This window comes from Glossina fuscipes, unplaced genomic scaffold, assembly GCF_014805625.2.
Source record: "Glossina fuscipes isolate IAEA_lab_2018 unplaced genomic scaffold, Yale_Gfus_2 61546, whole genome shotgun sequence".
Taxonomy (NCBI): domain Eukaryota; kingdom Metazoa; phylum Arthropoda; class Insecta; order Diptera; family Glossinidae; genus Glossina; species Glossina fuscipes.
This window is the reverse complement of record NW_024003757.1, coordinates 935120-950491: the sequence shown is the minus strand read 5'-3', so window position 1 is coordinate 950491 and position 15372 is coordinate 935120. Positions and strand designations below refer to the sequence as shown.

The 15372-nt window shown below is 33.3% G+C and overlaps 1 protein-coding gene across 2 annotated transcripts in view; it reads left to right on the top strand.

Annotated features, from left to right (window-relative positions):
* The first annotated feature begins 676 nt into the window (after window positions 1-676).
* LOC119643731 (ceramide glucosyltransferase) overlaps window positions 677-15372 on the top strand; it is a 103487-nt gene continuing 88791 nt past the window's right edge. Inside the window, exons 1-2 of one of the 2 annotated variants that reach the window (XM_038043174.1) lie at window positions 679-1590; window positions 1651-1792. In XM_038043174.1, coding sequence (XP_037899102.1) covers window positions 1493-1590; window positions 1651-1792 — 240 coding nt within the window. In that variant the 5' untranslated portion in view covers window positions 679-1492. Of the gene's footprint in view, window positions 1591-1650; window positions 1793-15372 lie in introns of both variants that reach the window. The other variant, XM_038043175.1, reaches the window with a different exon arrangement.

Sequence of the window (15372 nt, the reverse complement as noted above, 5' to 3'; positions counted from 1 at the left end):
ATTTATTGTATCGACCACTTTTGTTAACTACAGCCAATCGTTGTAAAGACTATTACACATGTTAACGAAGCAAGTTTTAGAACCAAAAGTAGAAAATACAATCATATGTAAACAACCGACATATTGGTAACAATGATACCCAAAATAATTTCTTCTTCTTCTGTCATCCATCAAATTAACTTCCGCCAATTCGCTGGGACGTGTAAAAAAATAATGCAAAAGCAAATTCAACCTTTTATTGATTATTGAAACAAAGCGAGAAGGAAAGCAGTTTAAAAGAAGAGAGGCGGGCTTCCTTGGTGTAGCTACATAAAAGAAAAAAATTAATTAAATGTTTTGATTTCAAAACCGTATATTTTAAAAATTTGTTGCTGGTTTTTCACATCTTATAATAAAATATCGTTTATAAATCAAATCTTCAAATGATATAGAAAAACTTAAATTAGTACAAATTAAACATAAATTAGATAAATAACGTCCTTAATTATTCTAAGATTTATCATTTTTGCTGGTGCACGTACAAAAATGTATGAATTGCCAATTCCCACATAGCCTTGAAAAGCTCGGTGAAGTTCATATCTCATCCCGAAAATACGAATGACGCATCGTTGTGTGAGGCCTCTTATGCGCCATTGTGTTTCCTATAAAATTAACAAATTAATTTCTTTACCCAAACTCGGAAATATTATCGTGGACTCCTTGAGTTGACCCACTTATGATGAAGGCGCAGTAAATATAAGAACATAAGAATAAATTATAATACGGAAAGTTGACTTTAGTGAACAACATTGCGTAAATTTTAAACACCCGCATATATTTTTCTGTGTTAAAACGCGGAAGAAAATAAAAAATATAGAAGTTTGAGGTTCCATATTACTGAAAATAAACCAAAACAATTGCGCTGCGGAAAGCTGTACTAAAGGGAATTAGGATTGTGCATTAAAAAAAAATTTATCAAATGCATATTCTTATATGCATTTGGTTATATAAAAAGTTCTAGTAAAACTGGTTATAAATATGAAATTACCATTATTAGTTCAAGTGGAGGCGACAAGTACTCCTGTCTGCCTGCTTGACCTGCAGTTCAGAAAATATTCAGAAGCGTGCATAAACAAGTATAAATAAAGTGAAGAAATATGTAACATTTGTACTAAGTTAAGGAATGTGGAGCCACCCAAGTTCAACTTTCATAAGTATTAAGTTGAAATAGTGAAAGAGAGCACACTTTTTTAATGAAAAAGGGGAAATAAATAATAGTGCAAAAGTGCAACAAACACTGAGAAAGAAGAAATCAGCAATGCGACATGTGTTTAAATGCAATTGTATCAATTGGTCTTTCTAATAGTTCATATTTGTGAAGTGGCTGCATGTTTGCATGAACTATTTTCATTTACTTTAGTTTTTTGTTTATTTGGACAAACGTAAATAATCTAGTCAACTTTTAAAAGAGCTACGTGAAATTTGGCATATTGTTCCCCGGTTGTAAATCACAATGTCACATCTACCTGCGCCGCTTTATGGATTTGCGATATTCTTTTTCATATTTTGGTGCGGCACTTGGTGCTTGCATTTACTGGCGATATGTTATGGGTAAAATAGTTTTTTAAATTTCATCTATGTAAACAATGATTAATATTTTTTTGGTTCTAGTAAATTTAAATTGCATAAAAAATCGTCCACATTTTTAAACGAAACACCTTTACCGGGAGTCTCAATATTAAAACCGCTTATGGGTGTAGACCCTAATTTAGAACACAATCTTCAAACATTTTTTACTATGGATTATCCAGTGGTAAGTATTTAATGAAGGCAATTTTGAGTAAGCGCGATGTATTTCAACCTAACTTTTTCTCATAAGAGTCCATGGGTGATCAAGACGTGCCCATATATGTAATTTTACAGTCTTACAATCTTTCTTGGTTTTATGCGACAGAAATGTGGCATTATTTATTATCGATTAAATAATTCATAAATTTGATTTGATTATTAGGAATTAAACTTAACAAAAAGAAGAAGAAAAATTTAAAATGAACTATAGTCTATTTAAATTAAATTATTTTATTTGTAATTATTTTCGAAAAACTTTAATTTAAATTATATATAACATACTGAAATTGTGAATATATATATTTTTTTTTTTTGGAAATTTTACGATGAACGGTTAGAGATTTGATAAGATTTCCGGAAGAAAATGTTAAGGTTGATTAGGAATAGTTATGGGCTAGGATAGGTGTATAGGACGATTTAATTTTTGTTTGTTGTTTTAATTTTAAATTTAAAGTTAGAGAGTGCACGCGAACAAAATAATTAGTTTTGGTAGAGCGGATATTTGTGTCAAATTAGCGATCTAAACGCACACCGTTCCGACGAGCCAGACCGATTTCCGCATGCATGGGCAATTTTTAGGAACAAAAAAATATTCCCCAAGCAATTATCATTCATTATATTAGTAGGTGTATAATGGTTTCCGAAATATTTTACTTTTATTTAGTTTTTGTATCTCTTCTTTGCATTACATTATCATTAAATGTATTCATTGTATTGATATATTAAGAAGATCATAATTCCTTCTGCAATAATGCGAATTTTGATAAGCAATTCCAGGTATGCAATTCGTTTTGCAAAGTGATGCTATATTAAATGACCTGAATTATCTTTTCATTCTTTTTCGGACTACTACTCAATTTCAGATATTCGGGTTAATTTATTTAGCCGGTACTAATTGAATCAGCTTTCTGGAATTTGTTTGTTTACTGCTGGCATTGATTTGCTAAATGACTCATGCCGCAGAAAATGATGCATTCGATAAATTAAATTGTTTTGGGTTTTATTTGGAGTCAGTACAATTAAGTGATGCTTATGAAACAGGTTATAATATTCGGTCATATTTAAGTTTTGAAGAGATAAAAAAATTTGTAGTTGTTCACTATGCCCAGTTTGTAATGCCACTCATGTTTTCTGATAAAATTCAAAGCGGTAACGAATATCTTATTAATATTGTGTATTTACGTTAATTTTGATAGTTTTTCCACTTGAAAAATGCATATATTGAGAAAAATTGATGAAATATACATTGATCGAAATATTTTCCATAATTTTTTATAACAGTTTGCCAAATTTCTAGCAACACGGCGATATCGCATCAAAAGAACTTAAATTGGTTTGGCATCGATCCATCGGCCCATAATCACGCTTCTTCAATTTTGCGGATCCGTGTGTTTGCCAACCTGCGCTGCGTCGGTCTGAACATCCCATTCGAGCTGCAATAGTGTATCCCTGGGCAACTCTTGCAACAGCCGACTAAAATGGCATTTTCAGTCAATTTGCGGGGTAGCCATTTTTCCTCCGTTCGAGTCGTTCACATCGCATGTAAACGCCTACAAACAGTTGATTCATCCATTGCTAAGCTGCTTGAAAGCTTTTCCAGAGTTTGAGATGGACTTTCGTCCAATTAGTCTTGCAATTCATTGTTTTTGACTTTTTGTGGGCCTCCAGGTCGTTTTTTGTCATTGACGTCAAAAGCACTACATTTGAATCGTTGAACCAAAATTGGAATATGGTGGAGCAGCATCACTATAAGCTTTTGAACTTGTTTGGTGGGCTTTGGCAGCAGATTTCTTCAAATTAAGCAATGAAAGTTGTCAAGATCGAAAGTGCAATTTTGAGCGCGTCTTGATTAATTCTTTATTACGAATACTTTTACTTCTGACTTACAATCTTACTATTATTTTTTTTACTGAACTGTGGTCAGTAATTTATATAATAACTTATTATTATTATTATTATTTTAATTTTAGACTAATGAAATGAATTCTTAGACTAAAAAAAAGACATTGAGCACTAGCAACACAGGCTATCGGCTTATAATAACTTATTATGCTAACTTAAGCAAAATAGTGGAATGAAACTAGGCTATTACTAAAGTTACATGTAAAGCTAGATTGCATTATATTAATTAGGTCATAGCTCGACTTGCAGTATGTGGAAATATGTAGGACAGATCTTAACTAGGTTATAGTTACGTTTACATTATGTGGAAATATAATAAAGTGTGAATTAAGCATAAATGATTATTGAATGGGTAGATGACGATAAATCAATAATGCTACAAAATAAATCAATAATATTGTATTGAAAACTGTTATTTTAGGTAGAAAAAGGTCTATATTATCGAATTTATTCGTTATGCACGCTGTTATTTCCCATTTCTTTATAATTTTTCTTTGTAAAATTCAATTAAGTAATATATAAGGCGAAATATAAAAACACCATTAATTATAAGCGTACGATGATCAGACAGTGGCCTCATGGCCTTAGCCTATCGGGATATTTTTTATACTGAATTTTAACTGACTTGTTATATTTTGTATGTTTAGAAAGTAATTAAAATATGGACACAATTATGGAGCCTGGAATGCCTGAACGGTTGATAAGTCATCTAGGACTCTTTCTTTGTATGTTATAATATTGTTTAACACGTTCACAGGGATATCTATTGAGAGGTGATGTTCAATTATCGGTGGCTGAATTCGGAAAAACAAGAAACTGTGACCGTCGTGGTAAGATTGCTTGATAACTCAGATACATCTATCTGGCAATGCTTGCATATTAAATTACTGAAGTTTGCATTTTACAGTTCTTGATCATGTGCAGAAAATAGCAAAATGCAAACCCCTGAATTAATCTGACAAACGTTTTTTTTGCACTCGGTATATCATATTAGTTTGGGGAAAAAGAAATCCATTATTTTTTCGGTAGATGGCTGCACTGATAGATTTCTCGTAAAGTATCGATCAAACAATTTCCGATACTGTACATTTACATACTGTACACTTCGCAGTAAAAACAATTCTTTTGCTGTTTTTTGTTTGGTGCATTCAGTTGCGAGTTACAGCGTGTTAAAAATGGAAGTGAACAAAGAGAAAATTCGGTACATTTTACAGTTTTTCTTTGACAAAGGCGAAAATGCAAGCCAGGCGGCTAAAATTGTGAATGGTTTTTATGGTTCCGATACTGTAACAGCCAATTATGTGCAGTTTTGGTTTCGTAGATTCCTTTCAGGAATTTTTGATGTTAAAGATGCACCTCGCACAGGTAGGCCGGTCGTCGAAAATGTCGATAAAATCGGAGAAATGATCGAAGTTGACCGACATATTAGCAGTCGTAACATCGCCCAGGAGCTAAAAATCGACCATAAAACAGTTTTAAACCATTTACACAAAGCTGGATTCAAAAAGAAGCTCGATGTTTGGGTGCCACACCAATTAACAGAAAAAAACATGATGGATCGAATTTCCATCTGCGAAGCCTTGGCCAAACGGAATGAGATAGATCCATTTCTTAAACGGATGGTGACTGAAGATGAGAAATGGATCACATACGATAACTCTGTGCGAAAACGATCGTAGTCAAAAAGCGGTGAAGCACCTCAAACGGCCAGGAAGGTTTTGCTATGCATTTGGTGGAACTGGAAGGGGATTATTTATTATGAGTTGCTTCCATATGGCCAAACGCTAAATTCTGATCTCTACTGTCAATAACTGGAGCGTTTGAAGATAGCGATTGACCAGAAACGGCCAGAATTGGCCAACAGGAGAGGTGTCGTGTTCCACCAGGACAACGCTAGGCCACACACATCTACAGTGACTCGCCAGAAATTTCGGGAGCTTGGTTGGGAAGTTTTAATGCATCCGCCATACAGTCCGGACTTGGCACCAAGCGATTATCATCTTTTTCTTGCATTGAAAAATTTTTTTAATGATAAAAAATTGGAATCTAGGGAGGATTGTGAAAATCGACTACTAGAGTTTTTTTGCAAATAGAGACCAGGACTTCTATGTGAGAGGCATTTTAAAGTTAGCTTTAAAATGGCAACAAATCATACAACAAAACGGTGCATATTTGACCCAAATCGGACAATCCGAAGCATGTTAAATTAAGTCCTGAAGTTCATATAAAAATAATGGATTTCTTTTTCCCCAAACTAATATAATGAAAGAGAGAAATTACAGGGTATTATAGATGAGTATTTGGTGGAATTTGAAATATGTCGCTACGTAATGCCGAAACAGTCACTGAATGGATCGCCAGAGTACGAAAGTTAACAGAACAATTTCCGATATTCCCAATGTTGTTATGTATCAGTGTGATATAACAATTGGCGGGAAGCATTTGGGACGATATATTAAATCATTAAAAGTTTCACGCCAGTATTTATTTATTTGTTTATTTACATATGAAATATAACTTAAAGTCGAATTTAATTAAATCTACGCTAACTATTAATAAAAACTAATACGAAGTATTAGCGAAATGGCGAAAGTATTAAAAGAATAAAATGCGTATACGAATAAATAAGAAAGATAATAAGAACAAAAGAGAAAAAAATCATGTCCACATTGTGATGTGTGGCTAGTGTAGAGTCGATTTTTTTTTCTATAGGCTGCCTAGCTAGCCCAGCTACACTAACATTTTTTTCTCCTTTTTTTTTTCTTTCATATATGTATGTTGTATCAAAAAAAATTTTTAGATCAGGAATAATCTAAACTTGTCTGCCAGTTTCGTTGTCTCTTGGTACCTTTCTTTTGACTCATGGTCACTTTCCTATGCTCACACGCACTCATACCCCGTCTTCACGGAACCTGTAGGATGCTTTGTTTTTACCTTTTTTTCTTATAACTCCTGCCGCCGGGAGCTTCCATAATTTACAATAAGTAAACTATAGCGATGACAGTAATGATGGCAAAACGGCAACGATACATTGAAGACGATTGCATAATAGGAATGTATGAAGACGTTCACCACCGATTGAGGTTATGAATAACAACACAGAAAATTTTGAGTAAGTCCCCAAGTACAGGTTCATTATTGGCTTGAAAGAATTTCAAGATGCATAAAACTCCGTATTTTCTTTCGAGATTTATTTTCCTTATTCGTCAGCTTTTCGATGTTAGTTGTGTGCCTTTTTTTCACTTTTATTTATCGCTTCATAATAAAGGCAATCATAAAAAAATGGTATATAAATTTTAAGTACGTTAATACACAGAAATCGCTTTTGCAATATATATATATGTGTGTGCTATGTTTGACACAATTAAGTTCACATGTGGAACACAACAACAACGTGCAAAATCTATTTTCTTCGGAATGAGTTTATCGTTTGAATTGCTTTCAAATTATTTATTTTTTTTCTTGTCTTAGAATTCTGTACAGTTTAATTCAAGATTTATTTAAATTACTCCTTAATTATCTTATATATTGATTTTAGTCAATAATATCGCATAAATTTTAGGTAATAAACTCAATTTTATTTATTTATACTATTCACCCGTACATCCGTAATAATCAAGAATAGAATATTATGAGCAACTGTTTATCGCACTGCTCTCTTTTGTAAAACCAGAACAAACACTCGCCGAAAACTATCTTCCTGCTATGTAGACGGATTTCAAACTTTGCTCACTTTTCATAATTCTCTCTCTCTACATAATGTTTCTATGCGAGCTGAGAATTATGCAAAGAGAGTTTATTTAACGGGACTCATTTGGTATGGATACGCTACTCTTTTGGGATAGAAGAGCGACGACGCCGACCGCCTACTCCGGAACCGCTCCTACCCTATGTACGCGGATGTTACTACATTTATCATGGAACCATACTCACACCCTGCACAGCTCCGAGTTGTAATCGAATGCTTAAGTCGTAACAAACATGCAAAAGCCTGGCAGCTGATAATAGTTAACAAATTCCATTATTTTCGATTCATAGTAATATGTTGAGATTGCAAGTTGGTTTAAATATGACATAGGCAAATCACGCGTATTAAGGATATTTAATATGATAGAATTGAAAGAATTCGATATTGAGATTAAGTGAAGGACATAATTTATATTTCTGGAAACGACTCTGACGGGAATGAAAAGTTCGTAATTGAGCCCTTGATTTTGAATAAGTCAAATATTTTAAAAATTGTGTTTATCAGTTATTTCATATCAAATCCTAATAAAATAACATAATCTGAAGAGTTTAGCAGTATGCCATGAAAATTTTTTGGTTGGTACACAAAAAACAATTACTGTTTGTTTTGATAGTGGTATAAGTCAGTCTGTTCACAAAGTTTGGCAAAATAATTAGTAATTTTGTCATGTCTTCAGATAGCGGTTCAGGTACGATAGAGTAATCCTTTTAATGTAAAAACCTATTTATATCCCATATCCCAAATCCAGTTAATATCAGCTAAGTAATTTTCCCTAATAATAAATTCCCTAACGAAGGAAAAACCAAATGAGCGTTCGCAGGCGCCTAATGCAGCTGCAGGCCGATGGAAACGATTAGCAGAAAAGCAGACAGGTAAAAGCTAAGTGCACATTCGCAGACGCTTCATGCGGCTGCAGGCCCATAAAAACGATTAAAGGAAAAGCAGGCTGGGATTAGAAATAAAACCATAAATTTAGGTATAGAAACATTCTTGTAAAATTGTGTATAAATAGAATATTTGTGAAAAGTAGAGTTAGTCTGGCAAGAACGTAGAAGTTGAGAGTACGGCCAAAATAAATTGTAAATAACTATTCCTACTGTTATGAAAGACAAAGTAGTAAAACAAAAGAACTTTGAAGTGTATTTCTCTTGATCCACGATCTAGTGATACGGACTGTATCTCATAAAAGCGAATTTCATAACAATACTTTAAAAGTTAATTCGGAACCTCTACAAATGGAAGAAAACAACATCAAGTCAAGAAAGAGGACACGAAATCCACGTAATTATGCACAAAATATAAGAAAAATGAAGAGAAATAGTGGAGAGGAATATGAAACAGAAGAGTCTGATGGTCGTGGCAAAATGGCTGGTTCATCTAGAAAAACAGATGAAGAAAAAATTAAAGTGGTACGAGAACATATTCTGAGTTTTCCAGCATGTGACAGCCATTATAGGAGATCACATCACACTTCAGGTCGAAAGTATCTAAGTGCTGACTTAGATATTCGAAAAATGTATGTGCTGTATGTAAAAAAATGTGATGAAAATAATACATTACGTGTGAAGGAGTGGGCTTACAGGAAAATATTCAATACGGAGTTCAACTTAAATTTTCATACTCCTCGTAAAGACACGTGTCAAGAGTGTGATTCACTAAAACAAAAAATAGAAGCATCCAGTAATGAAGACGAGAAGTTGCATCTTATGGAAATTCATGATTCACATCTTAACAGTGCCGAACAGGCTAGTAAAAGTTTAACAGATGACATACGAAAAGCAAAAGATAACCCGAGTGAATATTACGGATTCACATTTGATCTAAAGAAAGCACTTTCTTATCCAAAACTTTCTGTTTCGGCAGCTTATTATAAGCGCAACATGTATGTATACATTTTAGGGTTTCATAATTTCCACAATGAAAATGCTAAAATGTATACATGGGATGAAACAATCGCCTCAAGAGGATCACAGGAAGTTGCGTCATGCATCTTAAAGCACATTCTGGACATAACCACTCAAAAGTATGTCATAGCTTACAGTGATGCCTGCTCAGGACAAAATCGTAACATTAACATAGCTCTAATATGGTTAAAAATTGTTCATTTATCTGATAATAATGTTGAAACAGTTGATCATAAATTTATGGTATCCGGCTATTCTTTTTTGCCAAATGATCGCGATTTTGGTTTGATAGAAACTAAAATTAAAGAATCGAATTATTTATACATACCTGAGCATTATTATAATTTAATAGAATCATGTAAAAGGAGAAACCCATTTTTGGTAGTACAAATGACCCAGAAAGATTTCATTTCGACAAAACAACCAAAAGAATTAACGAATAATAGAAAGAAAAACACCAATGTAGAAGCTGTGTCTTGGCTAAAAATACAATGGATGACATTTCTAAAAAATGCTCCATATAAAATGTTTTATAAAACTTCCTTGGATGACAACTCCGAATTCAAAGTATTAGACCTCTCACCTAAAAGAGGAAGACCTGGAATATTCGAAAATATTGATTTGCTTCTATTATACACAAGCATTAGACCAATAACAGAAGAAAAACGTAAGGATATGATGGATTTACTACCCCATATCCCACCAATTTTTCACAAACACTTTATTTCCCTAAATACTAATAAACAATTTGCTTGGTTACAATGAAATGAGTTTGAATAAAATGTCAATAATAATTATTAATAAAAATGTTTTCTTGAAGGTATAAGTTATTTATTAAGTCATGTTCAAAACAACATTTCCTTTTAAAAATGGTTATAAATTTCACAATCATAATAAATACTTGTTTGTTGACACTACTTTACTGTCGAAAAATCATATTCCATAATACAAATATATTTTTTAATCCTTTAAAATGCAAAACTCAAAATATCTCGAAACAAGGAAAATGTGATTTATGCCACTCTCGAAATCAAGGGCTCAATTATTATCTGCATTGATTAAGCTTTATGCAGATATGGAAACGATTCGGGACATTAAAGTTTATATCACCAAGTGATATCGGCGAATCGATAATACCATATATTAACTTATTTAGAAAGGAAACACTAAAAATAAATCTATGTTTCTCAAGTGACGATAAGGCTAAAAGAGGCAATCTGTTTGATGATGGGAAGGGGATTCTCTTATTGGAGCTAACAAACCAGTAAAAATTCTTGGGATTAATAAGAGGTGAGAATTTTATAAACTGAAAGAATTGCAATAATTTTAGTGATTGTGGTAATTGATTCTACGCCTTGCAGGGGAATAGACGAAATAGTCGTACGCAGAACCACTTTTCCTATATATTTTGAGAAATCAGTTTTTCTAATTTTTATAGTATTTATCTACTTTGTTAAGTCATCGCAAGCAATTGCTTCGAAGAGGCGGTTGTATGTTCGAAGCGGATGCAGAAATAGGTAGATTTAATACATTATAAAACGACGATATTCGAGTTTCTATATTGCCACCAGAAAAATCAAGCATAATATCCAACATAGTCAAACATAGGCAGATGCATGTTTACCAGGAGGTGAAGAATCGCAACCAACGCTATCAATTGGTTCTTTATTCTTTGGAGGAAGGGCCCTGTTTCCCTCGACATAGTGGATTTCCTTGCAGTGCAACCATCCAAGGCGATAAACAAAATAGCATTTTTCAAGACAAAAAAGAGACGAAAAAAGTTTAACAGGTACTCACAATGTTCTCTTAAAATATGACAAACTCAGCCAAGCAAAAAAGAAGAAATTAAAAAATAATGCAAAAGCACAGCAAGGTACAAATTATCTATCAATCTACAATTACTACCAAAAGTTATCTTAAGGCAAGGTTCAAACACAGTAAATAACACGAAGTAAGAAGCACTTGAAAGGTATTGCCACCTATGTAACACAAAAGAGGCCAACTTAGCCAAAAGCAAAACAAAAAAACCGTAAAGAAACTGCTCGATGAGAACATATAATAATCAAGTCTGTATTTCCTCGCAGTCTGTGTAAATATGGAGCTGCGAACTTGATTACTTTTAGGCCCATACTTCGATGCCTTTTTAAGAGGATTGGAGGCTGTAGATATGGACACTTGTGCTGAGTTAGTTCAGGGGAGTTACTTTTTGTCACCTTCGGCCCATCATTTGCAGTCGAAGACACCGAAGTTGGTTCCGATGACCCTTCTGCTCTATTTTTCTCTCCTAATAAAACATTTTTTATATATATAGTTTAATTTAATTCATATCAGTTTTGATAACACACAAGAAGACGTTAATACCTGTTTAATAATTCGAGGGAAGTATATCGAAAACAAAAAAAAAATCTGACATAACAGTAGTGTGCGGCAGAATATGCTGTCGAAATTTGCTATTTTGGACTGGTGAAGATCTTGTACGTAAGTAAAGATATCACTATGACAAACGAATCGCTTTGAAAGCAGCTGGTTTATTTGAGAATCTATTGTGCTATAATATAAAAGTTGATTTACCAAGTCTTATAGGAATTGTTATTATAGATAGTGTTAAGATTCTTTTTCAATTCACTGACAACCATCTTTCAAATTTTCTGCTGGTAATATTATCATACAACACACTTCATAAATATTCTGTTAAAATTATATACATATAAACAAAATTAATGCATGGGACGGTTTAATTTACCATTATGCTATGCACTTAATTTTGGATAAGCGTGGACATCAATGCTAACGTTCATAAACAGTCTTATATTTCATATTTTCAGCATATTTCCTTTTTGATACCATGTGTTTCTTTATATCGAGTGTATTTACATATTCTTTTAAACAAGTAATGACGTCAATGATGTTTAATCCGCTGCCACGCCAATCGGCATTTTCCTTTTTTCGATTTAGGTTGAACTTTTATTTTGGAAGAAAATATCTTATGAAAATTAACAATTTAAAATTTAGAAAAATTAATATACGTTACACGACCGGTTTTCGGCTGAATCTCCCTTTTCCTTTCACATCGATCACTTAACCTCCTGACAAAATGTCCGAGCACGTTTTTTCTTATTAAACTTCTAAGGGTTGCATTTGTAGTGTAATTATTTGGATACCGTATTGTCTTTAAATTAGAGAAATTTTGGAGCATAATTCTGGAATATAAATAACGTAAGAACAATATAAATAAGTGCGGTGAAAATAAATCATGTGTGGTATGAAAAATTGGCTAAAATATATCAAATATTTCTGTAACTAAATAAAATGGATAAATAAGTAAATTAGATGAAGATAAATTTTTTCTACAATTCAATTTTTTTAATGATAAAACACATCAGCGTTTCTCTTGATATGAATTCTTTCACACAATTCTTTATTGTAAAATAAAGGACGAAAAGAAAACAGACTATATTTTCTATATACGTGGCTACGTACGTACACATTTACATGTATACCATAGCGCATATACACTTAAAACAAGAAATTGAATATGCTTCTGCTTTGCAAAAGTTTGAGAGAATAGGACGTCACAAAAGAAATTATTAACTGAATCTGTGCACATACAAGTCATGACCATGAAAGAACGAACCTTTAAATGGTTGCTAATTAACTAATATTTTTGTTACTAACAGCAGAAACGCAAAAAGACTGTAAAATTTTCTTTTTTAGATTTTGAACAAAATATCGTAATATCTTCCGATTTAGTTGTCTTTGATTATGGTTACTTATGACTCATTCTTATTAATAGCAATTTAATATCAATTTAATTTTTAAGTTAGAGTTAGTTTAACATTAAGCATTAAGTAAAGTGAAGTAAATAAATAATTCTTGTAACCATTAGAGCAAATGTCACGGTGTTGACATTCTGGGTTGACTATTGACATGTTACTACTATAACATGTTTTTACACTTGGGCAATGCGATAACGTCACTACCAAATCTTTCAGGTAAAATTGTTACATGACGCGTAAATGCATTATCGCACCGCACATATACTCTAAAAATCATAAGTTTTTAAAAATTATATAATATGTGATATCATGAATTCATGTTGACGTTAACAGTCTTCTACTTGCTTGTGTTTGTTTAGTGTCCGTAAGAAGGCTATATGCGTTGTTTTTGTTTCTTGTTGGGTTCGAACAGTAAAAACGCATATGTTCTTTAATATTTTTTTAGTAGCATAAAGAAATTATTGTATTAAACTTTTAATATTATTATATGGATTAAAATGTTCGTTAAATATTTTATTGATATTAAAGTGTAAAGTTTATTTCTTCATTAACTATAGGACAATTAACATATACGAAATCTGGAATTATACTGGCGTGTTTCTCCTTGAATGTGTACGTTTGAACAGCGACCAACATGACAAAATGGAAAATTGGCACCAAAAGTATTGGTAGAACCAAGCTAGTAAATAATTAATTGCCACGTAGGAAAAGAATAATTCCCACTTCTACATTTTTACATAATAATATAGCACATACCCTCTTGGTAACTCCCGCTTATGACGAAAGTGATTTTGGCATCCCCTAAAAATTGGATAATCTTGTTACTTAAATACTGTAACGGGTTTTTTTGGGCGGGGTATAACTCAGCCACTCCAAGGTTCGTTGCAAGAATAGTTATTTGAAATGAAATTTACTGGACCTTCGGTACTGATGTTCAATGTCTTTACTTCGTATTCACAGGAGTGCAGCGTGGTGTAGAGGTTGGCGAGGAAAGAACAAGCGAGGTGACCCGACTTTGTCGTACTTTTACCGTTTCTTTTCTGCACACGTAGTTGGAGCTTTTTTTTCGTTTTTTTTTCGCTTTTTTTTGATGTCGCGGAACACTACAAAAAAAGAAACCGGATACGTTGCCAGTGTCATAGCTGCCTTAGTTTGTCTCCGGGTGGGTATTCGTATGTAAACACAAAAAAAAGATGGTCCTCGGTCCTTCAGGGATGACGACTAACAACTAGCCAGTACATCCCCTATCCGTAAAGTCGGTTGTCCTGCAGAGTCCTTCAGGGATGACGACTAACAATTAGTCAGTACATCCCCTATCCGTAGAGTCAGTTGTCCTACAAAGTCCTTCAGGGATGACGACTAACAACTACCCAGTACATCCCCTATCCGTAAAGTTAAAAAAAAGAATAGACTTGTCACATTGTCCGTACCCACTTACCTTCAGGCGGCTATGACACTAAACTGAACGATTTTGTGCGATGTGCTGCTCTTTTATAGCTGAAGTCTCGCTCGCTTGTCCTATTGCCAACATGTTCTATGTGTTTACATATGCCTTGAGGTACTATGCTTATGTGTATGCTTAGCTTAGGTTGGCTGCAGTCGCAACCTAAGTAACGACTTGCATGATCCTGCTTATACATAACGTAATACCAACTTACGTCTAGCTTATTACTATGTTTGTTCAAGTGTGTACTCAACAGGCACCCAGGTACCAAATCGCGTGATTCAACCACCGTTAGGTACGAGAGTGCTTGTACCTTTCTATGCCTTTGTGTTTGCATACGCTTTGCTTTGTGTGTTTCTACATGCTTGGCATGTGTGATCGTGCCTTTGTACATATTATGTATGTAGTTTATGCATTGTCGTATGTTCTTATTTTTTTCTTACCTAAGTACTTACTCCTGTAAGTTTTGTGTACCCTAACGTTGTTGTACAACTTTGTACTTTGCTTGAAAATTTTATCTGACCTAACTTATATATTTTATGCATGGATGTTTATACATATGTGTAAGTTCTTTCTTTTTTTTTGTGTATGGCCTAGCGTTTTTAAATGCATTTTTATGGGTTTTTATACAAGTGCGTATGTTTTTGTGTGGCCTGATATTTTTATATACACCGTTAAGGGTACTTGCCTATACACTCAAACCTGTTTCTGTGCGGTCTTTTTTTATGCGCTTTTTTGTGCGATTCTTTTTGTGCGGTATATGAATATCGA